We start from the raw sequence: 26,335 nt of genomic DNA, 5'->3' as shown, positions 1-26,335 counted from the left end.
AGATCTGTAAAACTCTGGTGAATGCAGGCTCATGGGGTTCAGGACTTGGGGGGTAGCAATGCCCTCCTAGGAATCTGCCAACGACTTCCTTAATCTCTTCCCTGCTTTTTGATTTTTTCCCCTGCCCTCACTTTCCTCAAAGGGAGAAAACTGGGAAAGGACTGGGTTACTGGTGGCTTCCACAGAACCTAGCGAGCACCCCTGAAAATGGCTTCTGCCCACCCGATGGGGGCTGGACCCAGAAGCCTTCTGCCTGTGCCCCAACCAATCCAAGCTAGGGAAGTTTCCCCTTTGCATATATATATAAAGAAGGGCCTGGCAGGAAAGGATAGAATGTAACATTTTCCTGGAATTTCCTCAGAGAATGGACAGGATAGCTGAAAATAAAAAACTCAAGTTTAAAATTCTAAAGGGAACTATTTTTTAAAAGCTATGTTCAAAGAAAATCATGTTTGAGTTATTGTTTCTTAAACAAGACCATTAGATGACAGTGATTTCAAACAAATGATTGTTGTTCTAGACAAAAATAACTGTTTGGAGATGTTGATAAATGCTTACATTTATAATTTCTGTGTCATACCTCCAGGTCTCACACAGTATTGGGACTGATGGCAGTTTATTCCATATACCACGGTTATTATTTGTTATGGTTTGACTTGGATTTTTGATCTAATAATTACCCCAGACAATGACAGAATTTGATTTCTCAGCTAAGAGCCAAAAAACATTATATTTCTAGCTTCTACAGGCACTGAGATAGAAAAAAATAAATAGAAATCTCTACGTGTTAGCCAAGGCTGGTACATCTTATGTTGGCGATGACCCAATTTATTTTTCCAACCAGCATTAGGTGCTTATATATATATATAGAGAGAGAGAGAGAGAGAGAGAGAAACAGAGCGAGCGAGAGACATAGACACACTCAGGCAAGAATAGGAGCCCCAGACGCTGGAGGGAGCCTCTCCTGGGATAGTGAGAATGGCTACTAGGACTCTCTCTTCTAGGTCAAAGCCACAGAGAAAGTCCACTTACCTTTCAGCTGCTCTTCAAAGGGGACTGGATGGCGTGCAGGGCCCCACAGTCTGCCCTTTCCCTGGGCTGCCCACTCGACCTCCGCCAGCCTGGGGGGCGGCCTGCCCGTGTGTGGGGGGGACCTTGAGGGCCACCCGGGCCACCTGGATCTGTAGCCCAGGACAGAGCCCATAGCGCACAGGTGCGGCCTCTGCCTGTCACAGGCCCTTGCCTGACGCCAAAGCCCGCCTTTCTTGCCAGAGTCAGTCCTCCTCAGGGCCAGCCAGGCCTGCAGGCCTCAGGACCAGGAGTGGTCTCTCCGATTTCAAAAATCCCGAAGCGGGCGCCTTCCCCGCACCAGCGTGCGCCCCGGGGGGCGCTTTGGGACGCGCAGTTTGGACAGAAGCAGCCATGACGTGCCAGGCCGCCTGTGCAACCAGTCTCCACGGCGCTGGGGGTGGGGGAGGACCCGAGTCTAGTCGGGCGTCCAGCTCTTGTCAGAGGTGGCCAAGGCGGGGGAGGTTCCCGACAGGCCCTGGGAGGCCGCCCCTCGGGTCCTCCCTTGCCCCCCCTCTCCTCCGCCTGCTTGGGAATCTCCGAGGGGCCCGCGCAGCAGTCGCGCCAGGCTGCACGACGCGGGGCTGCGGCTGGCGTCGGTCCCGGCGACGGCCACAGCGTGGCAGCAGCGAGCGCCCGGCGCGGGCGCAATAAATAATCTGCCCGCGGCAGCTGCAGTCAGGCAGCCCGCGGCCCTGCGACGCAAATGCGCCGCTTTATCCGCCCCGAGCGCACCCACAGCGCGCGGGGCCGTCCCAAACGTCCACAGCCCCTTCTGAATTTTCTAATGCATACCAAGGTACTCTCTTAAGGTGAGAAAACAACAACCGAAGCCACAAAACAAACAAAAAGAACTCGAGCCCAGAGCCTCTGGATGGTTTCTGGTCGCAGTCCCGGAAAGCTCCTGGGGCAAATCTGGCCGAGGGGCACCCAGGCCAACCTGCGATCTGTGCCACCGCGCCAGAGAAGGCCAACGCCCACGGCACCCTCCGTGCCTCCTCCCTGGCGGCTCCACTGTCCCTCTTCCCGCTCACGGAAAGTGGGGCTTGCGGTCGCCAGCCGGCTGCGCCGAGGTGGGTGGGGGGTCCCCCTATCGCCCAGACTAGGTTTGCGTCCTTCCTTCAACCTTAGCTGCGGCCCCTGCCACACTCAACAACACCACTACGTTCTCTGCACCGAAACTTCCCGCCAAGCAACACCCAGCCAATTAACCCCATCCTCTCCTCCAACACAGAGTTCCACCCACGCACCTAGTCCCTATCCCCGCGCTTCAGACACCCCTGTCATCGGAATACCTCGTGAAGGCAAGCAGATAATCAGCAGAGGAACCTGGCTGAATTAGTAAGTTTTTGTTTGCTTTTTTTTCCTCATTCTTTCTCTCCAGAAACCGATTCCCTTGGAACAGAAGGTGTTGTGTTGATACCAGTAAAACGCATGTCAATTAATTAATTCACTTTGCCCTCACCTCTTCCCACCTCCCCAGATCGGGAGCTGTCTCCAGTTGTTGGGGAATTCAGTCGAGCCAACTGGGTCATGAATTTAAAAAAAAAAAAAAAATCCAATCCAGAGAAGCTGGTAGGGAACGCCGAGTGCAGGGCCACTTCTTTTGGGGGCTAGGCAAGGTCGCTGGGGAAGAGGAGAGGGAGACCACAGTGCTCCCGCCCCATGCCAGGACGCTGTGCCACGGAAGGAAGGCTGGCATTTACTGCCATGGTGAACCAGGGAGAGGAGAAAGGGAGTGTGTGTGTGTGTGTGTGTGTGTGTGTGCGCGCGCGCGCGCGTGTGTGTATGCATGCGCGCGTGATGGAGGGGGCAAGTGTGAACGGTGAGTGTGGGCGAGGGTCTTCAAAGCCGCCCTGGGTGCCCTCATCCACCGCCGCCGGCGCCGGCTGCCATCTCACCACCTTTGCTCCTGTCTCCCCACATGTCTCACCTTCAGATGGCGGCTCCCAGAAGCTCCTACCCCTCTGACAGCTGTCGCTTGGGCAGCCGGGGAGACGAATCGTCCTCCTTCCTGGTGCCAGAGGACGCAGGAAATTAGCCAGGTTGCGAGTTGCAAAGCGGCCGCGGCGGCGCGGGGAACTGGACGCGCCCCACCTCCAGCGGGAGCGGCCGGGCCGGGCCGGGCCAGGGCCTCGTCTCGCTCGCCATCGCCGGACAAAGCGCAGCCAAGCCCGGCTGGAAGGCAGAGCTCCGAAGCAGGCAGGACGGAGCGGAGCAAAAGAATGCGGCTCTATTCTCGCAAGGGAAATTATAAAAAAGTTCATGTTCACGGTTCCCATCCACATGACCGACAGCGGCCAATGGAAGGGCCGAACAACTCATAAAGTTGTATTGCAAAGTTGTAAATTTTCATAAACAACAACGGATTTATGACCCTTTCCCCATCACTAAGAGGAGGCAGCTCTTACACCGGCGCCATCTTACCACCGAGGCCGCCCGGACTTGGGGCCGCAAGGTTTTACAAACCCAGTTGGGCCAGGTTTTATTAAAAGAGCAATAAGAAGCGGACCCAACCTAGGCAGGAGAGGGGAGTCCAGGTCTTCGCCTGCAGAGCTCAGACTACTCTGCGCTGTCGCTATCGTCCCTCGCCCCTACCCAGACCCTCCACCTTCCCCGCACCCGGACACCCCCCGCCAAGGCTCGGCAGCCCGCGTGTGCGGACCCCTGCCCTTCCCATACCCCTCAGCTGCAGTGCTGCGCACGGAGGCCCTCGCTTTGCCTGAATGCGGGTGGGAGGGGGGCTGCGTCAGAGGCCCTGAATCCCCCCTCCTAGCATGGGGCCGTTTTCAGGACTCATGGAAAATTCGGGATCACTGGCAAGGGTAATACCCCTTTCCAAGCCCACCCCACAGCCTTAGAGGGAAGGGTGGATTTTGGATTCGCTCATGGAATTTGTGGAGGTGTTTTGTTTTGGGGGGTTTTGTTTTGTTTTGTTTTTTTAAGCGAGATTCATGGAATATAATGTATCCATTGAAGATTCCGTTTTCAAGAGATCTGGAAGATGTTTTGCACACACACACACACACACACACACACACACAAAACCAAGATGAAAATGTCCTGAGAAATGCACATATGCAATCATGGACACACAGAAATGCACACACCCAATTATGGGCACAAATGAGTGTATCTATTTACACCAGAAACACATGCACTCAATTTTGGACACAGAATTACATAAAATCACTGACTTGTGCAGTAATACACACATACATAAAATACACATATTAAAAAAGAGGTACACACATACCATACAAATCCACACTTTAGAATCCAAACAAAAAGGGACTTGACACACATTTACACCAATATATGGACACTCAACACTTGGGCCCTATTTGTCCTTCCAGTTTTGCTTCCCCCAAACCCCTGTGGGCTTCCAGACATAGCAAACCCTGGCTAGGCTAACCCCAGCCAGGCTTACCTCTCTTTCCCAGCTTCCCCACCCACCCATCCGCACCCTGTATAAAGCAGTCCACATTTTTTTGTCACCAAGCATCTTTATTTTTCTGTTACATAAAACACGGTTAGCTGGGCAAGACAGGAAGTGTGCCTGCCCATTCCTGGAACCCCAAGCTAGAGCCTACAGGGACAAGGGGGACGCAGGACAACACAAGAGATGAAGGGCATTGGGAGGGGCATCAGCCCTCCCCACCAGCTATAAAGTTAGCTCAAGACAACACACCATGCTACAAAGTCACCCCATTAACACATCCTTCCCAAGTCAAGACATTGCCTTACAAAGGAGCTCCAAGACTATATAAATGACAAAAAAAAAATCTTGTTCAAATATACAATATTTGCTATTGTAGGAAAAGTCAGGGTGTACATATTCAACATGGCTGGACAGTAGGACACAGGGACCAGGGAAGGTGCAGGAAGGCTGGGAGCATCTCTGTAGTCCTACTAAGCAGAAGCTAACCCAGAGATCTGCAGCTAGCTTGGGAATGCTCCCCTCCAGAAGTGGGGGTAATGGGCCTGAACTTGGGGTGCCCAGGCCAGAGAAGGAGGGATTCTAGGTTGCAGCACTTAGAATGCTTTGGAATAAATATATTATCTTTCAATTTAAATAGAAGCCAATACCCTGGTCCCCGGACCCCAGCCCTTCTCCACGCAGCCTCAGGGACCCCAAAGGCTGCCAGGCAGAAGCAGGAGGGGCCTGGCGGAGGAAGGGGCCGGGACTAGGTAGCAGGCGAGCCAGTAAGCACAAAATAGGTAGTTTGGGAGAGTAGGTAGTACTGAGAGAATCAGGTCCTTTCCGGTATGGGGGAGGTGCTGGGTGTCTGCCAGTGTTGGGACATGTCTGGGCTTCCTGGGAGTGGAGGCCTACTGGGGATGGGCCCATAGGTAGTTTGGGGTGCCTCTGGCCGAGGCCTGTGCTAGGTAGTATTTTAGCCGTTCCAGCGCAGAGCTGGTCGGACTGGGGTTAGGGAGGGTGTCTGCTGGGGATCCTTGGGGGCAGAGAGAGCCCCAAGGGGACCCAGTCTAGGCGGCTGCTCGGTCCAGAAAAGATGGGAGCTGGAGTGGGTCGTGGGGCAGAGGGGTGCAGGTTGGGGACTGTTTTTTGTTTTTGTTTATTTTTTTACGTTTTCTTTTTATTTTTTCCACTTTTGTAAATAAAATCAATGAGTCTCTAAAGACGCTTTTCCCGACTGTCTGGTGCAGCCACGGCCCCGACTTGGCCTCTTATTCCTCCTCCTCTTCGTCTTCATCTTCTTCGTCTTCCTCCTCATCGTCGGCCTTGTCGGTGGCGGCAGCGGCGGCGACGGTGGCGGCAGCGGCGGGCACGGCGCCCTCGGGGGCTGCGGTGGCCGGACCCTCATCCTTATGCTCTTTCTTCCATTTCATGCGGCGGTTCTGGAACCAGATCTTGATCTGGCGCTCGGTGAGGCAGAGCGCGTGGGCGATCTCGATGCGGCGGCGCCGCGTCAGGTAGCGGTTGAAGTGGAACTCCTTCTCCAGCTCCAGCGTCTGGTAGCGCGTATAGGTCTGGCGGCCCCGCTTCCTGTCGGGCCCTGGGAGCAGACAGGACACATGGACAAATGGACAGATAAACCAAAGGAGAGACACAGACAGGACAGTGCATTAGCCAGGCCGCCGTCCCAGAGACCGCACCTTTCTCCCAGCGCTGACCCGGGCGCGCGTCCCCCCTCCACCCGCGCCTCCCGAAAGCAGCTGGGGGAGGAGCGGGAGTGTTAGCGGAAGACCCCAACTGCGGTGCCAGACGCGCAGGCAGCTCTGTGAGGAGGAAAGGCGCAGAATCCCAACTTTACAACCGTCCTTTCCAGCCGGCTAGGCTTCCACAATGTCCTGCTTCCCCCTGACAAAGGGAAATTGTAAATATAGAGTGTGGGCAAGTGGGAGACGCTGCGCTTTTACCATTCAAAGGCGAGCTGGGTCGCTTCCCCCGCCCCTTGCTAGGCAAGTGGGTGACCCTCGGGCGGTCCGCACTCCAGGGGCGCCTTTCCTCCCTAGAAGACCGCGCCCCCATAGCGGGATCTTCCTTGGGCACTCCGACCCCCTGTCCCCGCTCTCGTTCCCCACCCCTCCTTTAACTGGCCCCTGGCACAGGGGCGTAAGAGGGGCCCTGATGAAGGGTTTGGCTCTTCTTGCTTTTGAAAAAGAAAAGCCAGGCCGAAAGGAAAAGGAGGAGGGAGGGAGAGAAGAAAGGGAGAGAGAAAGAGGGAGAAAGACAGAATAGCGAACAAAATGTTAAAATTCCAAGGCAAATGGAGTTAAATAAATTTACGAGGATCGAACCCATTAATTGGGTCATAAAAAGTTTTATGAGCCTCATTTACATACAATGCTACGGGCTCTCCACGCTATGGCGCCTTGACTCTAATTAAAACCAGAAAGGCAGCGCCGCCAGGAGTCACGGGGCCGTCGGCTCGCAGTCGCCTCTCTCCGCGCTCGGCGCTCCCCAGCCGGGCGCTCCCCGCTGCCCGTCCGCCCGCTCGCCCACCCACCCGGCCAGCCTAGCTGCCTCGCCTACCTGAAGACCGCATCCAGGGGTAGATGCGGAAATTGGCTTCGGCCGGGCCGTGCAGCGCGCCTTCGTCCGCCTTGTCGCAAGCGCCTTTGGCGAGGTCACCGCAGAGCCCGGGGATGTTTTGGTCGTAGGAGGCGCAGGGCAGGTTGCCGTAGGCGTCGGCACCCAGGCCGTACCCGGACGCGAAGGGGCTCTGATAGAGGGGGCTGTTGACATTGTACAAGCCCGGTACGGTGGAAGCGAAGGCGCCGGCGCCCGCCCCGTAGCCGCTTCTCTGCGAGTTGGGCGCAAAGGAGCAAGAAGTCGGCTCGGCATTTTGGAACAGAGAAGCCCCCGCCGTATATTTGCTAAAAAGCGCATTCACATAATACGAAGAACTCATAATTTTGACCTGTGATTTGTTGTCCGGCAGCTTTCAGTGTCGGTTTTACGAGGTAGCGTGATATATGATAACATTACACCCCCAGATTTACACCAAACCCCATTTTCTTTTGGACGGAGCTCGCCGCAGCACGTGACCGCCCACATGACCGCCTCCGCCAATCTCAGCAGCCCTCACAGGTGGTCTTGCTCCGCGGGGCCCGCGGCAGCCTAGAATGGAAGGGGAAGAGGCTCAAATATGTGGCCAACGATTCTGCCCGCGCGGGGCTGGCCTGGCGCGTCCCGCGGGAAAAGGACTCCGAGGCTCCGCGCGAGCGCTCAGCTCACCGCAGCGTGGACGCCTGGCCTGCAGAGGCCGCGCGGGGCGGCCGGGCACAGCCTCCTTTAGCCTATTACCGAACTCTGGACCAAGCCTGCAGGCCTCCCGACCCCTGTCCTGTCTACTGACCCAGCCTAGGGAGGGTCTCTACACTCTGCGCACCCGCCCGACCCACGGCAGTCCATGGGCAAGTCTCAGCTTCGGGCAAATCGGTTCTTTGCCCGCTTGTACCCCCCGCACTCCCCACCCTCCGCCACGTCCACTGGGCAATAGGCCCAGTTGGACTATGATCCAGATGGGGCCGGCGCAGCGTCACTTCCAGCTGCAGCGAGAATGCCACCGCAAACTGGAACCATGTGGTTCGAATAAAGTCAACGTCTCCCAGCTTCCTTTCCTTAATCGGAGGCACACTGTTTATCCGCCTTAAAGGAAGCAGTGAAATATTTATCTATTAATGAGCCTCATTTGCCAACAGATTTATTAACGTGGGGTTCCCCTCCTGCCTCCTGGACACCGCTGTCCTGGCAGGCTCTGTGCATTCGCTCCTGGGCACCTGGCTGGCCTCTGGCAGCCTAAGAAATAGCTGGACACTCTTTTGTCCTCCCGGCAACCTCTGGTTTCCCCTCGCTCAAGGGGAACCAAGTCTCTTTCCTCCAAGGCTGGAGGAACCTCAGGCCCTACACCCTTCCAGGTACCCCTAGTGCCGGGACTTTTCTGGAAGCCTTTACCGGGGCCACCCATGGGCCTCTGTCAGCTCCTCATGGTCTTGAGTGCTTGGGAGCAAGCACTACATATGGTAGAGGCAGTTTGAGAGGAGAGAAGCCCCAGGTGCCTGGCGGCTTCAGCCCACTATGAATCTCCATTTCTTTTTGGAGATCCCCAAAACAAATAGGGGGGACCCCCTCTAGTAAGACCACCCAGTTCTGGCGGCTTCACATTTCTAAGACTGGCTCACAGAGAGCAGAACACACAATAATTTCCCTCCTTCCCATTTAGGCCCCCAGCGCCTGGAGCTTACCTTTCCAAGCCTCCAACCCCTGCGCAGGGTTGGACCAGCCGGAGCCCATGCTGCCCACCGCTTGTTGGAGTGTGGTGGGGCGAACCCTTCCCCTAAAGGCCTCATAAACTGCTCAGGCCTCGCTGGAAGCCCATCCGCCAGGTCAGTATGCCTTTTACTGCTCAGCTCGATTGCACACCATAAACCCGACCTCACAATGGAATTGCCCCGGAAATTCTCCTCTAAATTATAGAGTTTGGTTCCTTGTGTACAAAGCACTTCCCATCACTTTCAGAAAGTCCAGGCCGCCCCCTGTTCACTGCACCCTCTCAGGGGGTCCCAGGAGCACAAAAGGCAGCAAGAGGGTTCAGACCCTGATGCAACAGAGCCCCAGTTCCTGCCTAGTGGACTGCCCATGGGCGTGGGTGGAGAGATGGGGGGGCTGTCCGGGCAGGTGGGAGCCTGCTGGTTTCCCCTGGGGACACAGGGGCTGTAGGTGTGTGGGGGGGGGACAATAACCTGGGATGCTCTTTATGGAGGATCAAGATGATAGCATGTCTCAGTTGGGGAATGGAGGCTGTAACACGGGTAGGGAAGAAAAACTAAATATTCCAAATAGCATCGCTTTCGGGCAGGAAATAAAAACCTAAAAAAGTTAAAGGAAGACGAAGCAAGCAAGAAAGCCAGGAGATCAAAGAGGCGGAATTAGCTTTAGACCAATAAATTGTTCCCCGGGTGACACAGAGCAAGATGCAAAGAGAAAGACGCGGCCCTGCCGCCGCCGCCGCCGCCGTCTGTCTAGACTCCGGCGGCTAGAGCGGCCGACAGCGATGGCGTTTTAAGTAAAACCTGTCCCGAAGTGAGATGACCCAGACCAAGTGGGAGACAGGGTTCTGGGAGCGCGGGAAGGAACACTGCGGCTGGGACCCCAAGCCACAGGCTCATCCCTGCTTGGGTTTTGTCCGGTGCAGGTCCAAACGGTTCTAGCGGGGCGCGCTGCCCCTTCGCTTGGGCCAAAGAGAGTCCGGATACTGCCGGCAAGGCCTCAGCCTTTCTATGCCCAAGTCAGACAACTGGGCCGAGTCCCGCGGGTGCCGAATCCTTTCGTTCGTTTCTGGGCTTCTGTGTTTCCTCCTGCCTTCCTGGCGGGGTTTTAAAACGAAAAGGCCAGACAGAGCCAGGCTTTCAGTAAGGCCTCCTTAATCGCGTGTTCTCGAGCCATTGGTTTCCTACCTATTTGGCTGAAAAGACACAAATGCACTGGGTTATATGTGATAATATTCATAGAAATGCTCGTTGATGATCAGCCTGGAGCAGGCACGTGCGGCCGGGTTTCTAACCAGCCGAGCTATCTTTACATAAAGACATCTTTCTCACCGCTCTCCCAGAGCGGGTTTCCTACCTACCAAGCACAATGTGTTTCCCTTGCTTCTTGTTACCAAATAGTGCTCAATATTTAAACTCAGATAAGAATACAAGCCCAGCCCCGGGAAAGCGAAGGGAGCCTGTTTCCAGTCTGGCCGCTGGCGATTTGCTTCTCTAAACGTTTCCAGCCGCGCCCCTCGCACGGGTGGCGCACGGTTCTTCAGTCACTGTGCGGTCCCCCGTCGCGACGCGGGAACACATCCATGCCCGACGAGTGCAAAGGAGCTGGGGCTAAGGCGGGGCGGGGGTTGTCTGCGCAGCTAATGGGGAAGCGCTTCCCAGGCAGCCGAGTCAGGAGAACCACCTCCCCAGCGATCGGCCGGCCAAGGGCAAGGGAGGCCCGGCGTGGCAGTCCATGAAGCCTCTGAGATCCCAGCCGGCCGGCACCTACCTGAAGCCTCCGAAATCGGTGGAGAGAAGCGGCCGCCACCGATCTGCTCCTTCGCCATTTACTCATAGTTACATAAATTGAGCTTTTTATCTGCAGCTTGGATGCATGACCAGGGCGGCTCTAGGGGAAGCTCTAAAACCCTTACAATCAGACGCTGTGAAATATTGTGTTATATAGGGATATATAATGAAGACGTGTGTCTGCAATACCAACCTGTGTATATAAACGGAGAAAGAGGGAGGAAAGGGAAGGAAAGGGAGGGAGGGAGGAAGAGAGAGAGAGAGCAAGAGGGGAAAACACTCAGGAGATCTGTCAACCAAAATCCAGTCCCCAGTTTTACAGCGTTTACAGCGTGGAGACGCAGGTTGTAAACATTTTGTGGGCTTGGCAGAGACTATTACAACCCAAATAAATACACCGCATGGCGTGTTCACAGGGCTCCGGGGTGCTTCCATAGGTTCTGTTTGCTTTGCGTTTTCCCTCTGAAACCATTTTGCACCAGGGGTTGATCCTCGCACCCGCACTCGTGGCCGCCTCCTGGAAGGTTCCGGGGCGTGTTCCCCGCTTAGGGTCCAGGATAGGCTGGGCCTAAATTGGGGTCCCCTCCCTCCTCCTGGCCTCCTGAACACGGGAAACCAGAGCAGCCTGAGCAGCTCCACTGCCAAGGAAATTCGGTGGCGAGAGAAAGCAAGGAAAGCGAATTCCTGTCCTGGAGCTAGGATGTTATCATAATTATTTTAAACGTTGTATTTATTTTAGAACAATCAAAGCAGCCCCTGGTGAGCTCCCAGGGATTTCCCCATCCCGGGCAATTCAGCCGCCAAACCCACACTAGAAAGTCACCAAGAATGCCTTTGCCCCCGATTTTCCACCACCTCGTTTTACTGCCGCTTATTCGAGGCGGCCGGGTCCTGGGGTCCTGGCTCCTCTGCGGGTGCTGGCTCACCGGGCCTCGTACCGGGGCGCAGCGTTAGGGAGCACGCCCTCCCCCGCCTGCCGCAGGACCCTTGACCAACGTAGGCGCCCTCTGCACCCCCTCCGGGGGGTCACCAAGTCCCGGGGCTCTAGGCCTTAGTCCTTGTTTGTCCGCTGGTCAGCCGAGTTCTCCGAGCGTCGCGCTGCCCCAAGGCTTGTCCCGGCCTGGGAACGGTGACCCTAGAGTCACGCCCGCGCCTGGAGCTACAGCCCCGCAGCCGCCGGACGGCTGCAGCCACGCCGCGCTAGGCCTCCGGAACCCGGGAGAGGAAAGGGGGTGGGAGCGGTGCAGGTCGGGCGAGCAACACCGCTTGCTTGTTTCCCAGCGAGGTTTCCGGCCCGGCCTGAGCAGCAAAGAAAATATACGACCGCAGTTCATTCAAATCTGGGGCTCCCATTCGAGAAAGGCTAGCGTCAAGTCGACATCTTAGGAACTTCCCAGGGTAGCGGCGGCGGGAGATGGCGGCCCGGGCGCCACTTGCGTGGAGCCATACTGCCATCTGCTGGCCGAATCTCTGCACTGCGGCCCCCGCTCCCCGGCCTGAACTTCGTCAGCCGCCCGGGCGGGCCCCGCGCCCCACTCCCAAAGCTGGGCCAGAGCCGCGTCCCTGGGGGCGGGTGTGCGTGGAGCCCGGAATCTACGCTGCCGAGAGCGCAGTGCCCATAAAAGAGTTGTTTCCGCAGCCGCTTTATCGGTGCAGACAGAGCAAACAAATGAAAGGGCTTTGGTGGAAAATCTTAATTGGGGCTGGACAGTTGTAAACTCATTAAGGGCCGAATTCCAGACAGTTCGCAGACCCGGCCTTTATGGCACACCCTTACTGCCCATTCTTTGAAGTTCCTTCTGTCTGCAACAACAGAGGGCGTCCCAACCTGACGGCGGGGTGGGGGTAGGGGTAAGGGAAAGACCCATCCCCGGGCGTCCTGGTTCCCCCTTTAGACATCGGAACTCAGATAACTTTCCAGCAGTCTCGGGGTGGTGGGGAGAGGGCGTGGCGAGGGAGAAAAGAAAAGGGGGGAGATTAGGCTGAACCCTCTGGCCACATCTATAAGGCGCTTGGGCCTCCGAAGTTGTGGCCGTTCCCCCCGCAGCCCTTTACACCCCATAAACGGCAACAGCCCTCATTTGCTTTTATGGCGCTTCCAGGTCGCCGGCTGCCTAGGCCCTGCCTCTGCCAGGAGGGGTGCTCGGGAGGGGAGTGCGGTACAGAACCCAGAATCTCCTGGGTCCCGACAGGACGCTGAGGTGCGGGGGTGCAAGACTTCAGTCCCTGAGAGTCCCCAGATGTCCTTCCTGGCGGCCGCGTCGGGGCAGCAGGGCTCGTTTCCCTCCTTGGAGGCTCTTCGGGAGGCTGGTCCTTCAACTCCCCGTCGCTCCTGCCCTCACACTCCCCGCCCCATGCCAGGGGAAGGCCTCGGGGATCTCAGTGGACCGGGCTTCGGGAAATATCTCTGGGCGCCAAGATGAAAGGGTGGCCTTTCGCTGCTACTGGCCAACGGGACCGGAGACCCCAGCGCGGCTCCTCGAAGGCCTCTCGGCCTCCCCGCAAATGGGACAGGTCAAAGCCGGGAGCTAGGCCTCGCCGCCCCTCGTTGCCCAGGCTGGCTCCGTTGCTTGCGCCGCCAGGCAGCCGGCGGGAGTGGGAGCGCGGCTGGCTGCGGCAGGTTCCCGATCCGAGAGCCCGCCGGCGGTGAAACGGAAAAATCGAGATTCTGCCTCCTCCCCCCAGGCCCGGCCCCCACCCAGAGACACTACCCAAGCTCCCCTATCCCAGAGAAAAAGGTGCAAAGAGCTGACCCGCAATAAATAGAAAAGAATCAATATATTTTATTTGCCAAAAAGTTAAATATCATCTCAACACAACATTTGGTCAGTAGGCCTTGAGGTAACTATTGCAAAATATACAGTGTATGTCCAGCCGGATGGAAACCCCAGATTCATCAAGGATACAAATCTACAGTAGCCCAGTGGCGGTTTCATAGTGTATAATTTATTATCAATAAAATTAACTCCATTACAATAAGCATTCATTTTTCCCCCGATTAAAATTAAATGTAAACCATAGGTAGTAACCTTCTGCACATATGTATAGCTCCAAATTTCCTCAATGTTCATCCGGTGCAAAAACAATATTCAAGCTTGTCTGATAACTTTTTTCTTTAATATATGGATTATATATACAATGAACAAGACAGGTCTATAGAACGGGTAGAGACGAAAATGCCCACATTTCCAAAGAGGAGGAAACCATGAATTTATGCATCCTGGAGAACACTTTCTTTCTTTTAAAATTTTATTTCACTGGGAAATCCTTACAGCTCGTTTACAATCCAAGGTGAACAGCCTAGTCATACAGAAGACATGTTCCATACAGAGCTATACTCTACGCAACTATTTTTCTCCCCTAGCAACAACCTGAGTTGAAATTGAATTCTAAGCGCTCACAATCACAACGGGTGTGTCACCCAGCACAGAAGTTTGAGTCACAAAACATAATTACCACAATAAAACACAGTGTTCAAGTATCTGGGCAGATCGCTCTGCCGCACAAAGAGCAAATTAAATTAACTACACAGTCTAAAAACTATACAGCCCGCCATCAACAGTTGTGCATTAGAAAAAGGTAGTATTTTTTTGTTGTTGTTGTTGTTTATTTCTTTGAAGTCAGGAACAGGTAGATTTTTTTTTTAAATATATACAAGCTAGCACACACAGGCATCAGCGAAAATATCCCCCCCCCACCATTTTTTGTTTGTTTGTTTGTTTGTTTGTTTCCGTCTTATAGAAAATGGAAAGCTTACAATACCTCCTCCATCAAAGCAGCAGGCTGGGGGGCAGGGGGAAGCCAGCCTTAGCCCAGCTTTCGAGGGGGAGATGAGGCCTGGAGTTTAGAGCTGCTTTGTGCCGGATGGTCGGGGTGGTGGACGCTGGGGTTGAATAAGGGCGGGAGAGGGATCGGGCAGTCCTTTCTCTTTCTCCCTGGCTCACTCTCTCTTTTCTAAATGAACTCAGTTGAATCACTCGTCTTTTGCCCGGTCCTTGTTGATTTTCTTCATTTTCATCCTGCGGTTCTGGAACCAGATCTTGACCTGCCGCTCGGTGAGGTTGAGCAGCCGGGCCACCTCGTACCTGCGGTCCCTGGTGAGGTACATGTTGAACAGAAACTCCTTCTCCAGCTCCAGGGTTTGATGCTTGGTGTAGGGACAGCGCTTCTTCCTCGTGGAGCGTGCGTGGAGCCAGTTGGCTGCCGGGTTGCCTGCGAAGGAGACAGACAGGGGATTTAGAAAGAGGAGAAGCACCTACGTCCCCCCTCCACTGGGGGCGGGGGAACCTCCTAGGGTCTTCGGCCAAAGTATGGGACGCTGCTGAATCGGTGAGGGAAAGGCTGCAGAACCCGTACACAATGGAATCGTGGCAGACAGACGGAGGAACGGTCACTCACAATTGCACGCAGTAAAATCTTGGCTTCCCCCTCCCTTACGAGACCCTCCTCTCTCCTCTGTCCTCCTGTCCTTTTCCTCTCCTTCTTTCCACTCTCTGTACACTGTACAAGGATGGAAATTTAGAAATAGATCCTCTTCTTGCCAGGCAGGGGGACAGCACGCTGCCCTGTGTTCCTGTAACATTAATATTCTCTTCTCCCCCGCACTAACACACATTCTCTCTCTGTATCCTCCCTTTCCCACCTTTCCTTCTACTTTCCCCTTTCCTTCTTTGACTCCCTGGATGGCGCCCCTAGGCGCCCCAAGGATGTTGATCACTTCTCCAGTTTATGTGAATAATCTGGCATGGGGACCGCCGTGGCCCGGTCGCCTACAGCCTCATCTTGGGCAGGACATACGCCGCCACTGGCTGAAGGCAAGAAGTGGAGGGGATCGCTGTCTTCTTCAGTGTCTAGGCTGCAGTTGCTGCCACCGCTCCAGGCTCCAGGACAGTCTAGCCGCACAAAAGATTCTCTCTGCCGAGCTGCTTTCGAAGAACGGTCCAAAGTACTGCTGTCCTGGTACCGGACAGCCAGGGAGAGGGGCGGCTGGTCTTGGCTTGGCCGGCAGCGCCCGCCCCGCCCCCTCTCTCCCGGCTGCAGCCACCTCCCCTCCCCCTGAACCCGGCAGCCAGCTTGTCACTGCTCTCTGGAGTTGGGGCCCCATCCGAGGCATCCTAAACAGCAACTTCTGGTTCCCGGCCCCTGCTCAAGAGGCTCGCAGCGCAGGCGAAGCAGGTTCAAGAGAAAGCTGAAGGGCTGGCAGATCCTGGTGGCCGGCGTGGAGGCGGCGGCCGGTCTGAAGGGAGGAGACACTTACTGGGATCGATGGGGGGCTTGTCTCCGCCGCTCTCATTCTCAGCATTGTTTTCGGAGAAGGCGCCTTCACTGGGCTGTTTTTCTCTATCAACTGGAGGAGAACCACAAGCATAGTCAGTCAGGGACAAAGTGTGAGTGTCAAGCGTGGGACAGTCACCCCTTCTGGCGGACAGTGGTTCAGGTTTAATGCCATAAGGCCGGCTGGAGGGCAAGCCCGCGAAGGAGAGCGCGCCGGGCGTGGGCTCCAGCCAGGAGCGCATGTACCTGCCGTCCGGGGCCGCCGCCGCCACGGGCGCCTGGGGGTGAACGTAAGGGTGGTGATGGTGGTGATACACCGCGGCGGGCACCGCATTGGCGCCCGCCGCGTGCACCGGGTTCCATGAGGCGCCGAACACCGCCGCCTTGGACTGGAAGCTGCACGGGCTGAAGTCGGGGTGTTCCGCCAGCGCTGTGGCCTGCCGCGGAGGCTGACCCAGGGCCCCCGGCGCGTAGCGGCTCGCGCCCAGCTCGTCCGCGGCCTCGGCGCCCAGCAGGAACGAGTCCACGTAGTAGTTGCCCAAGGCCCCGGTGGTGGCCATCGCTGTGCCCCGTGCCTGGCCGGTCGGCCCGACCCGCGGAAATTATGAAACTGCAGATTTCATGTAACAACTTGGTGGCACCAGGGGGGGGGAGAAGTACAGTCTCCTAATAAGTTGCCGGCGCCCGCGCCCCCATTGGCCGCGCGCGTCACGTGCCCGCCCGGCAGAACAATAACGCGTAAATCACTCCGCACGCTATTAATGGCCCGGTGTTTTGCAGTCATAATTTTTATAGCAAAAGCCATATGTTTTTATGCAAAGGGATCGCGGCGCTCCACGATCGGGTTTGTTTTAATTGTGGCCAACGAAGATTAAAAGATCAAATCTGGCCTTGCCTCTGTACTCCCTCCCCTCCCACCGCCGCCACCAGACACACACTTCTTAAGCGGACTATTTTATATCACAATTAATCACGCCATCAGCGAGGCGCGGGTCCCGCGTGCGAGTGCGGCCGGTGGAGCCCCTCACATAAAATTAGACAATAATTGAAGCCATAAAAAAGCAGCCAAATCGCATTCTCGCTCTACTGTACTTAAATCTATATTTATGATATTTCATAAGGAGTTATTGTTTCAGAAGCCACACGGGCTGGTGGGAAGTCGGGAACGACCAACAGATTCGTTTGCTTCGCCGTGGTTCCCGGCTGTAAAAATTTACGAGGACTTGGAAAGGTTAAATTAGACTGTTGTGTTCGGTTGGCGAGCTCCCTGTAAATAATTCCTGCCGTCCCCGGAGATGAGAGTTTACCCCGGGCCGGCCGCGAAAAGTCAAATTCAACGCAGCATCCTTCCCAAAGGGAGCCACCACCCGCCCCTGTCCGAGCGCGCTGGGCACGGACAGGATTCCCAGAGGGCACCGCCTATTGTGGGGCCCGAGATCTGCCCCCTTTGGATTCCAGGGCGCCCGGGAAGCTAGCTCCCAGCGTCGCCGCTGAACCTCCAGCGAGCGCCCCACCGGGGAGCAGCCGGCTGTCCCTGAGCCGAACGGCTTGAGGTCCTGGTTGTGCTGCGGGTTCGCTTCCGACCCCGCGCACACGCGCCCCCCCCAACCCCGAGCCCTACAACCCTACGGGCCTCAGCTAGGAATCACGACACCCAGGCGAACGCAGCGGGCCACCCAGCACCGTGCCCCGACCTCGGAGGCCCTCACGCTGAGCTCTGCGAGCTTTGTCGCACTCCCCAAACCAGAGCTGCGAAAAAAACACGAGGCGGCCTCCGTGGAAGACGAGATCGGCTCGCGAGAACAGTCCCGCCCAAGAGACCGCGCGGCTCCAGGAGCTCGGAGGCCCGCGCAAGAGCCGCTGGCCTCGGGGCCCAGTATGAGTTCTTCAGGGCTCCTTCCTTCCTTTCTTTCCGGCCACCGCCCCGGGCCCCGCCTCGGTTTTCACCAGGCCGGACGGCTCAACAAGGTTACAAGGCCCAAAGCTAGGCGACCGCCGCTCAAGTCCAGGGCTAGAAATTAAAACGGGGAGGGGCACAGGGCACGGGGGCTTTGACTTTAATCCCATTCCTTGGCTTGGCCACATGGGGGAAGGTATTTCTTACCCATTTTCGAGTCTTTCTGGGTTAAATGAAAAGGCCTCGCGGCCTCTGTTAGTTGGAAGAAAAAACCTACCCCAAATCCGAACGGAAAGCAGCGACTCCTAAAAACGGGGTAATTAAATTCACGTGTGAACACTGTTCCTGCAAGAGTGTGTTTCTCATTAGCCCACTCCCCTGGCGGCGAGGGCGGGCGACGAGGGCGCTTCCATCTCTTTTTCTGGCTTCATCCTACCCAGCAGTTCCAGTAATCCTCCCCCAAACCCTGATACATCCCTATCCCGGACGGGGACCCTCAAATGCCGGGCTCTCCCCGAGAGCGAGGCTGCGAAGCCTGGCGGAGACCAGCCGGGTTCCCCTTTATCCGCTCTCGCCGGAAGAGGGAAGTGGCCGACACAGTGAACTCCCGACGACGTGGCTGGTCCTGGTGGCCTTAGCCTCCTCCCCCATAATATTTTCCTTTCCCAGTAAATTCCTCTGCCTTATCCCCACCCCCATCGCATCCCGGCCTGTCCCAAATATTGGGCAGTTCGCGGTGCCTCTGAGATTTTCATTAAGAAGTACTAACTCAGGAGGAGACCTCGCTCCTCATTGTAATTGTCTGAGAACAGGCTGGACTGACCTATTTGCAATTCAACTTTTTTGCTCAGAGAAGCCTTAAATTAGTATTAGTATTTTTTTAATGAAAAGTCTGTTTAAATAACCTTAGCCCCCCAGAATAGGACAGTCACCACATAATTAGCAGGCCCTGAATGTTAAGCAGGCCTTACTGGTGCCTAAGAGGGGAGAAAAATCAGAAAAACCTAATTGGACCCATCTTCTGCCCAAAGATTTGGGGAGAAAGGAGTCAAGCTTTTGAGTCAGATTTTATTTTGGAAATGAAAGGGACTGTGTGTGTATATTTTAAAAAATAAATAGATGTAATTACAAAAACTGCCTCTTTTCGCCTGAGAGTTCTAAAACCTTGGCCTCCAAAATAAATCCAATTCTCTGGTCTGGAAAATGGCACAGAGGAGTTTAGGGGAGAGCCGTGTGCTGGCCTTTCAGATAACAGAGCGATGGAAACAGTTCCAGGGCTGGAGACAGAGCTGGGAAGGGAAGCCCAGCTTGGTGGGCATGAGTCTGAAGTCAGCGTGTGCGTGTGTGCGTGTTTGGGAGACAGGGAGGGATGAAAGTTGTTTTCAGTTTGGTAGCAAGAATGGTTCATCTGGCTTCCAACGGTGGACTACAACTTGGAATGAGGGCTCAAGTTTGTAATACAATGGTTGTGGAATTTAAGATTTCTTTCCCCTATTATATTTGAAACAGACTGGAGCTGGAAGGGTCCCTTTCTCCAGTACCCACCGGCACAAGGATGCCATTTCTAACAGACTCTGAACCTGATAGAGGCTACAGGCAAACAAGCAACCGTTCTTTGCCCTAGCGCTGCTCCCCTGCCGCGCGGTTAAAGCCAGAGTTGGGACCGGCAGGCTGGAGGAAAGCGGAGGTAGCTTCCAGGCGGGATTCCCTGCGTGGCCAGGCTCTATAGAACCTGGCTGGGCCTCAACCGAGGCCCTAGCCTCAGGTGCCCAGTGAGGCCAGCAAAGGCCTCCTTGCCCTCTGTGTGGGCACACAAAAACGGCGCGAATGCCCCCTAATCAGATCTCATAAGCTGTGGCTGCCGACCCGCGGAGTAAGAACGCAAGGCCGCCGCCATCCGGTCGTGATCATAACCGAGGCCTTGTCTCTGCAGCGGCACACAAGGCCCAGATCCACAGCCCCCGACAGCTGTCCCACTCGAGCCCTTCCTTGGCAGATTCCGGCCACAACTTGAGCACGCAGAAAAAAAATAAATAAGTAAGACCCCCGTCCCAGACTCTCCCCAGCCAGCCCTGGGTCCCTCTCGGAGGAAGAGATGGGAGGACAGGAAGTGGAGATAGAAAACTGGGCACAGAGAGACCCAAGATGAAAGACAAATGAACGGAAGGAAAGAAAGAAGGAAGACGTAAAGGTAAGGATAAAGAAAAGGAAGAAAGAGGAAGAACGGAGGGAAGAAAAGAAGGAAGCAAAGAGTCAAAAGCGACTCCTGGGAGCAGAGGGCGGCTTACAGAGAGAAGGGTAAGTGACAAGGCCAGTATCCCAGCGCCTTTGCAGCCTGTCCCTCCTAGTTTAGTCTGAGTCTCTCAAGGGGATCTTTCCTGATCTTCTACCCTGGATTAGGGCTGGTTGTGTCCCAGCCTTGCAGGAGAATGGCCTGGAGTCGGGGAAGGCCCAGAATGGGAGCGTGTGCCCCTGACCTTGAATGGCTCGGGCCCAGAATTCCTACCACGCCCCTGGCGTCCGCCGGGGAGCAGCTAACCTGATCATACCTGCTCGAGGCCAGGTGGGGATGGGGATTGCGGCCAACAGCTTGGCAAAGCGCTGAGAAGGAGGCAGGGACGAGGCTCCTGCGCGGGAAAAGCCGAGGTTGCCACCGCAGGCCTGGCACGACCAGGGCCCGGATGCCCCGCCCGGCCCGGCCCCCGCGCGCACAGGTACCTGGAGACGATTTCAACTGAAGTAATGAAGGCAGTGTCGTGCTGTCGAGAGAAAGGTGGATCCCAACAACAGGAAACTACCTAAATCACCGACCAGTTCTCGTGCTGCCAGCGCGGGGCTGCCTCGCCCGCCGCCGCCGCCGCCGCCGCCACCGCCGCCGCCACCGCCGCAGCCAAGGGAGAACCCTGCGATCGCGCCCGGCCCGGCCCCTTGCCAACCTGCGCCCGCGCTGCCACTGTGTGTTCCCCGCTGCCGCTAAGGCATCGCGGCGGGAGAAGCCACCGGACCCCGGTAAGGTAAACCTGGGAGAGAGGGGGAAAGAAGGCAAAGGAGAGAGAGGAAAATGGAAGGAGAGGGAAAAGCGAGAAGAAAGGAGAGCGAGCGGTGTGCGTGCTGGTTTCCCAAATCCCGCTTCTCGGCGAGCCGGCGCCAAGCGGCGGCGACCCTGAGTGACTCGAAAGCGCCAGGGACGGCCCCGAGCCCGGCTCCCAGTCTGGTCTCGGCCTCCGGCGCTCGCTCCCCGCGGCTCGCTCTCCCCCTCTCTCCCTCCCAGCCAGCCAGCCAGCCGGGGCGCGCGCTCCCGCGCCCCCTCCCCCTGCCGTCGCCCTCCCCCCCACCTCCCGCGAGCAGGAAACGCGTGGCCCCGCGGAGGGCGACCAGGTGGGGGAGGCCGTGCTGGGGGAGGGGGGCTTGCAGCCCGCAGCAGTCTACCTAACCGCTGCCGCGGACGCTATTGACGCTCTCTGGGCCCAGCCTGCTCCCCGGATTCCTAGGCTGGGGGTCATCTAAGACCAGGGGACCCGCAAAACAACCGGCGTCTGCGAGCCTCCCTGGGGCTCCCGAAAGAAATCCTGTTTGGCTTCCTCTGTCTATGCAGCTCCCCTCTCAACTGAAACCACTGGTCCAAGACAGCCACAATCCAGATATACTAGCAAGTCATAAAACTGAACAAAAGCCGACAAACCTTACGGCACCAGGGCTATAGGGCCCAGACAAATTACGACCGTCTAGGTAATATTTAAATAGATGCCTAAAGTAATTGCAGGGGGCGCGGGCTAGTCCTCCTGTTGTAAAAGTGGTGAACGGGATAAAGTGGAAGGTGAAGATAAGAAGTAAAAAAAAGAGGTAAAATTTAAAAAGCTTCATTCCACAGCTTTTATTCTTCTATAAGAACATAAACATCGTCTTTTTTCCACGCACAGCAGCATTACAATATTAATTTATTCTGATTTAAGATTAGACGTAAATAGAGCTAGAACTAACATTTATAATAACGATAGAATGCATTTGCATAAAACAAGATTGGCAATTTTTCATAATAATAGACATTTATACAGATTTGTATTTATAATTTTTCTTTTTCTGCACCTACAGGTTTGACCCTTTTATGCATGTAACTTCACAGTATAAAGGAAACCCAAACAATGTCTCCCTTCTCTAGTCTATTCCGCTTGCCCAGCCCTCCTCGGATTCTGTGAATTTTAGGAAGGAAAATATAAAAGAGGAAGAAGAAAAAAGAAAATGAGAAAGAAAACTCTCCACAAGATAGGGAGAATTGTGGTGTGCTTGTCGTGTTACCAGTGGTAACAATTATTTAATGACCAAAAAAACCCCACTAAATCTGCACGCATAAACAAAACTATATTAGGTTATTTATCTACAGCTAGAAGGATATGAAAATTCAGAGGTAAGTGAAATAATTTAGTCCCACAATGCAAGACCCTACACAAACTGGAAGAGAAGTTTCCTTCTCTTGGTCATTCTTTCTTTTTTTCCCCTCCCTTTTAAAGCTGGGATATCTTACAGAGGAAGGAAAGATTACTCGTTATGACTCTCAATTTTCTAATCAGCCAAAGCCAAGCCCTTTTGCCAGCCTGCATGTCCATGCTTGCAAGCCCTTCTTTTTGCCAAGGAAGAAAGAAAGAAAGAAAGAAAAAAGAAACCCAGGGGCCTATGTCCCCTGATTAAACACAGCCCAGCACTCCAGGCAGGCGAGCCCGGTGGCGGCTCCTTGCACCATTGACCTCAGGCCAGACACCTCAGCGCCTTCAATGGGACCTCGGCCTTCCGGCTAGGTTTGCCCGCCCCCGCAGGAAACCAGCTCCACCGGGAGGACAGGAGCCATTTCCAGCAGAGGAACCCCGAGACAGCAAACCAGCCCAGTCACCACTCAACACTTGAGGATAATATTTCTCTCTATAGAAATGCAGCACGATATGGCTTTTTCCCCCAGAAAACAAGTAAACCAGCACCAAGCAAACAGACAAAGAAACAAAAAGTCAGAACAAACCAGCCCTGCACAGATGTGACGGCCAGCGAGATGGCGAGTGTGGGAGGGAGGAGTGGGACTCCGGCACAGGTGCGAGTTCCTGGGCAGAGGCCGAAGACAGAGGGAGGAGAACGGCTCTCTGGCAGCGGGAAAAATCGGCGTTGCCTGGAGCTTCATCAGGAAAAATTAAAATTGGCTGTGAGCTCCCGGATCCGGTTTTCTCGGTTCATTTTCTTCAGTTTCATCCTGCGATTCTGAAACCAGATTTTAACTTGTCTGTCCGTGAGGTGGACGCTGCGGCTGATCTCTAGGCGCCGCTCTCGAGTAAGGTACATGTTGAACAGAAACTCCTTCTCCAGCTCCAGCGTCTGGTGCTTGGTGTAGGGGCAGCGTTTCTTCCTGCCGCTCTTTGCCGTAAGCCAGTTGGCTGCGTTTTCGCCTTTGGAATTGCCTAGCGTTTAAAAGAATAACGAAGGGAAGGTTACATCAGGGTCTGGCCAGGCTGTGCGCAGGGGTGAATCTGGGACTTCTCTGTGATAAGAGGGATGCCCTAAGTCACACAGAGAGAGTTTTGCACACACACACACACACACACACACACCTCTTTTAGCTTGCTCAGGAAGAGCAGTGCTTCCAAAGGGTGTGTGCAAAATGGAGAGGGCCTCCAATCTGTACCTACCCTCCCAGTTTACATTTTCTTCCACTTTTCCCCAAACACCTGTTTTAGCACAAAGCTATCCGGTGCTCGCAGACTGAACGGCCTGGGAGAGCAGGCTGTATATCTTGAACTTAACGCCTTTCTGTGCTTCTCGCCCCAAGGCAGACAAGCATTTCCTGCAGCCCCCAGGCTGGGGGCATGGGTGCTTACTTGGAAGGGAGGCGGGCAGCGTGGCGCTGTCCCATTCCCGTACCCTGATTGCCGAAGGCCCAATGAAGAGAGGAACAAGGACATAGTTGGGACATGGGGAAGGGACGAAAAACTGATTCGAGGTCAAGGGCCGTCCGTCACGTCTTTCCAGGAGTCAGAGACGTGCAGTCTGGGCGATTTGGAGTTCCAGGGGAAGCGAAATGGCCCCTCTCTGACTCTAAGCTCAGGGCCCCGGCGACCGTGCCGGATTTGCCTTTTCTTCTCCCCGCAAGGAGGATTCCCGCCCCTCCAGCAACTTTGAAAAAAGCTTGGGGGATCGTAAACTCGAACTTCGCCGGTTAATGGGCTTATTTATTGATGCTGGCGGCTGCTTATTTTGGATGCCTTACAAACATCCGCGCTATCTGCGGGCGAGCCACTTTCCTCCCTCCTCCTCCCCCCGCGTGGGCCGCGCCTCGCAGGCTGGGCCCAGACCACGGCTTAGGGTGCTCTGGGCCACGGAGAAGGGCAAGCGCAAGAGAGGGGCTGCTCGTCCATGCCCTCGCCCCCAATGGGAGTGAGCTGAGGCCAGAGTGGCAGACGTCTTGGTGTGGGGCGCTAAGCCGGACATGAATTTTACTGCGTCCCCACGCCCAAATATTAAAAAGCAAGTTCACAAGGTCAGCCTGCCTGCAGCTTGGGCCAAGGCCGGCCGGCCGGCGCTGCGCGGACTCCTGGCTCTCTGCTCTTTCCCTTCTCTGGGTCTGCCTGTCTGCCCGCCTGACTGCGGCCCTTCGGCGCGCCCTGCTTACCCAGGGAGTCCTTCTCGGGCGAGGCTTTGCTGCTCTCGGAAGGGGCTGGGGAGAACTCCTCTGCGGCCGAGGACGACGCGTGCGCCTCCTCGTCGCCTTGTGAGCCCCCGCCGCCGCCGCCGCAAGTCAGCGTAGGGGGCGGCGGCGAATCGAGGGCTCGCTCTTTCCGGGCTGCATCCGCTGAGCCGGAGGCGAGCGCGGGTGGCGGGTCGAAGCCGCGCCCGGGGGGTTGAGCGGGGAACGGGCCGGCGCCGAGCTGTTGCGCGCCGCCGCTGCTGCCGTAACCCTTGGCCGTGCCATAGGCCTGGGAGAGGCGGAAGTAGCCGGGCACTGGCACCCCGCTGGAGGTGCTCAGGGAGCAGCCGTCGGGCGGCGGGCCCCGCGGGAAGGGGGCCAGCTCGGCTGTGGCGGTGGAGCCTTTGGGGCATTTGTCCGCCGAGTCGTAGAGGCAGTAGGAGCTCTCCTCTTTGATGTTCTGCGCGAAAGAGCACGAGGTGGCCTGCGGCGGGGGTTGGGGTGGTTGCGGCGGAGGCGGTGGCTGCTGCTGGGGAGGTGGTGGCGGTGGCGGCGGCCCCTCGGGTGGCTCCATCCGGCACGACCGGGGCGCGTCCAGCCACAGGTCTATAGGCGCGGGCGCGTAGCCGTGTGCCCCGGGACCCAGGCCCCCGCTACCGCCGCCGCCGCCCGGCGACGCCGCCTCATTGCGCTTGCCTCCCAGAGCCGGGAAGAGCCCGCAGCTCTGCAGCCCGTAGGGCAGGTCGGTGGCCGGCGGCAGGTAGACCCCGCCGTGGGCGTAGTAGCCGCCGCCGCCACCGCCCCCCGCGCCGCTGCCACCACCGCCAGCCTCGCCTCTGCCCGAGCTGATGAGCGAGTCGACCAAAAAAGAGTTCGCGGCGGGGCTCTCCGAGCATGACATTGTTGTGGGATAATTTGGCGAAGGGAGCAGATAGCCCTTTCTGGCTGACATTTCTTGTGCAAAACATGCTGAATACGATTAGCAATCCCCCCGCACCGCGGCGGGTGCCCACAGCCAATCCTGAGCCAGAGTTTCCGCGCGACCACTCCCAGTTTGGTTTCGTAGTCGCGGGGCCGCTCTCCGAGGGCGCCCTCTGAGCCCACGATTGATATAAATATGTAATCTGTATTGATGGGCCGGGAGACGCACACCCGATACCTCGGCCCAAAGGCCAGGAGCTGTGGGGGCTGCCCCAACGTGGCTAGTGGGGGCCTGGCCCCTGGGCTAGCCCCGCCCACGCTTGGACGTGAGCTCTCCTGCGGGGTCTGTTTGAAGGGCCCTAGGGCCCCGCGCAGTTAACAAGTGGGGTGTTTATGGTGTGCACCCCGGCCTGCCTTGGGTGCTCCCCATTCTTGTTTCAGAATCAGCCACTAGCCCCCCGGGCACTCTAACCACTAAGAGGACCTGCTGGGAACTCAGGCTCTTCCCTTTCAGCTCGGGACCTGGAACTGTCTCCCAAAAGTGACAGACCAGGCCCTAAGGCCACCAAGACCTTTTAGAGTGTCCGAGATCCAGCGCGCAGTGGAAGCTGGCTATTGCCACTTCTTTCTTGCACCCCACATAGAATTTTCCCCAAAATGTAATGCCCTGGCTTCTCAGCCCTCTACACTCTTCCTCAGCCAGTCGTTGATCCAGTTAGGATCTTGGCTTCTGGTGTGCTCACCTGGCTTGCTTTCTCTGCAGCTCCTGTCGGTGGACCCTGGTGAGCTGAAAGGAGTTGGGGGGTGATGGTAGAAGCAACCGGTAACCTTGGCTAAAGACTCCCCCCACCCCTATTCAGAGGTCAGAGCCAGATCCAGACACCCCACAGCCCCATCCCCCTGGGTATCTTCCAAGCTCATACCCCGTTTCAGGGAAGTGAAGGAAACATCGCTCTTCAGGGTCTTTGGTTTGACCAGAGACC

At 56.2% G+C, this 26,335-nt stretch overlaps 4 protein-coding genes and 1 long non-coding RNA gene across 7 annotated transcripts in view; 1 reads left to right on the top strand and 4 right to left on the bottom strand.

Moving 5' to 3' along the window:
• HOXA3 (homeobox A3) overlaps window positions 1–3,076 on the bottom strand; it is a 44,699-nt gene extending 41,623 nt beyond the window's left edge. The window contains exon 1 of one of the 2 annotated variants that reach the window (XM_032872722.1): window positions 3,002–3,076. The gene's annotated coding sequence lies outside the window, so the exon portion shown is untranslated. Of the gene's footprint in view, window positions 1–1,032; window positions 2,188–3,001 lie in introns of those variants that run through there. The other variant, XM_032872712.1, reaches the window with a different exon arrangement.
• Window positions 3,077–4,554: 1,478 nt separating this feature from the next.
• Window positions 4,555–7,787, bottom strand: HOXA7 (homeobox A7). Its single transcript, XM_032872800.1, has 2 exons — window positions 7,070–7,787; window positions 4,555–6,089 (listed from the first exon to the last, which is right to left on the bottom strand). The coding sequence occupies exons 1-2, from the start codon at window positions 7,446–7,448 to the stop codon at window positions 5,761–5,763; spliced, it is 708 nt and encodes a 235-aa protein (XP_032728691.1). The 5' UTR covers window positions 7,449–7,787; the 3' UTR covers window positions 4,555–5,760.
• Window positions 7,788–14,320: 6,533 nt separating this feature from the next.
• Window positions 14,321–17,314, bottom strand: HOXA9 (homeobox A9). The gene is made up of 2 exons (XM_032872687.1): window positions 15,857–17,314; window positions 14,321–14,811 (listed from the first exon to the last, which is right to left on the bottom strand). Exons 1-2 carry the CDS (start codon window positions 16,431–16,433, stop codon window positions 14,573–14,575), a joined length of 816 nt encoding a protein of 271 aa, XP_032728578.1. The 5' UTR covers window positions 16,434–17,314; the 3' UTR covers window positions 14,321–14,572.
• Window positions 17,315–20,182: 2,868 nt separating this feature from the next.
• LOC116876491 lies at window positions 20,183–22,968 on the top strand. Of its 2 annotated transcripts, none has more exons than XR_004384397.1 (2): window positions 20,183–20,779; window positions 21,863–22,968. It is a non-coding gene; the product is annotated as an uncharacterized LOC116876491 (long non-coding RNA). The 2 variants fall into 2 exon arrangements; XR_004384396.1 differs by lacking the exon at window positions 20,183–20,779 and adding an exon at window positions 21,190–21,499.
• On the bottom strand, window positions 21,630–25,426 carry HOXA10 (homeobox A10). The gene is made up of 2 exons (XM_032872674.1): window positions 24,417–25,426; window positions 21,630–23,208 (listed from the first exon to the last, which is right to left on the bottom strand). The coding sequence occupies exons 1-2, from the start codon at window positions 25,381–25,383 to the stop codon at window positions 22,934–22,936; spliced, it is 1,242 nt and encodes a 413-aa protein (XP_032728565.1). The 5' UTR covers window positions 25,384–25,426; the 3' UTR covers window positions 21,630–22,933.
• Between the last annotated feature and the right edge of the window lie 909 nt (window positions 25,427–26,335).

This window comes from Lontra canadensis, unplaced genomic scaffold, assembly GCF_010015895.1.
Source record: "Lontra canadensis isolate GAN:19392208 unplaced genomic scaffold, GSC_riverotter_1.0 scaffold2, whole genome shotgun sequence".
NCBI lineage: Eukaryota > Metazoa > Chordata > Mammalia > Carnivora > Mustelidae > Lontra > Lontra canadensis.
This window is presented reverse-complemented; position numbering and strand designations above follow the sequence as displayed.

What these genes read in the sequence shown, in the direction of transcription:
- HOXA7 (XM_032872800.1), bottom strand. Translation starts at nt 7,448, where the DNA reads ATGAGTTCTTCGTATTATGTGAATGCGCTTTTTAGCAAATATACGGCG. An exon ending in CCCCTGGATGCGGTCTTCAG is followed by an intron (nt 6,090 to 7,069) that starts GTAGGCGAGGCA and finishes GTCTGCTCCCAG; the next exon opens with GGCCCGACAGGAAGCGGGGC.
- HOXA9 (XM_032872687.1), bottom strand. Translation starts at nt 16,433, where the DNA reads ATGGCCACCACCGGGGCCTTGGGCAACTACTACGTGGACTCGTTCCTG. An exon ending in CAAGCCCCCCATCGATCCCA is followed by an intron (nt 14,812 to 15,856) that starts GTAAGTGTCTCC and finishes TCTCCTTCGCAG; the next exon opens with GCAACCCGGCAGCCAACTGG.
- HOXA10 (XM_032872674.1), bottom strand. Translation starts at nt 25,383, where the DNA reads ATGTCAGCCAGAAAGGGCTATCTGCTCCCTTCGCCAAATTATCCCACA. An exon ending in GCCCGAGAAGGACTCCCTGG is followed by an intron (nt 23,209 to 24,416) that starts GTAAGCAGGGCG and finishes TTTAAACGCTAG; the next exon opens with GCAATTCCAAAGGCGAAAAC.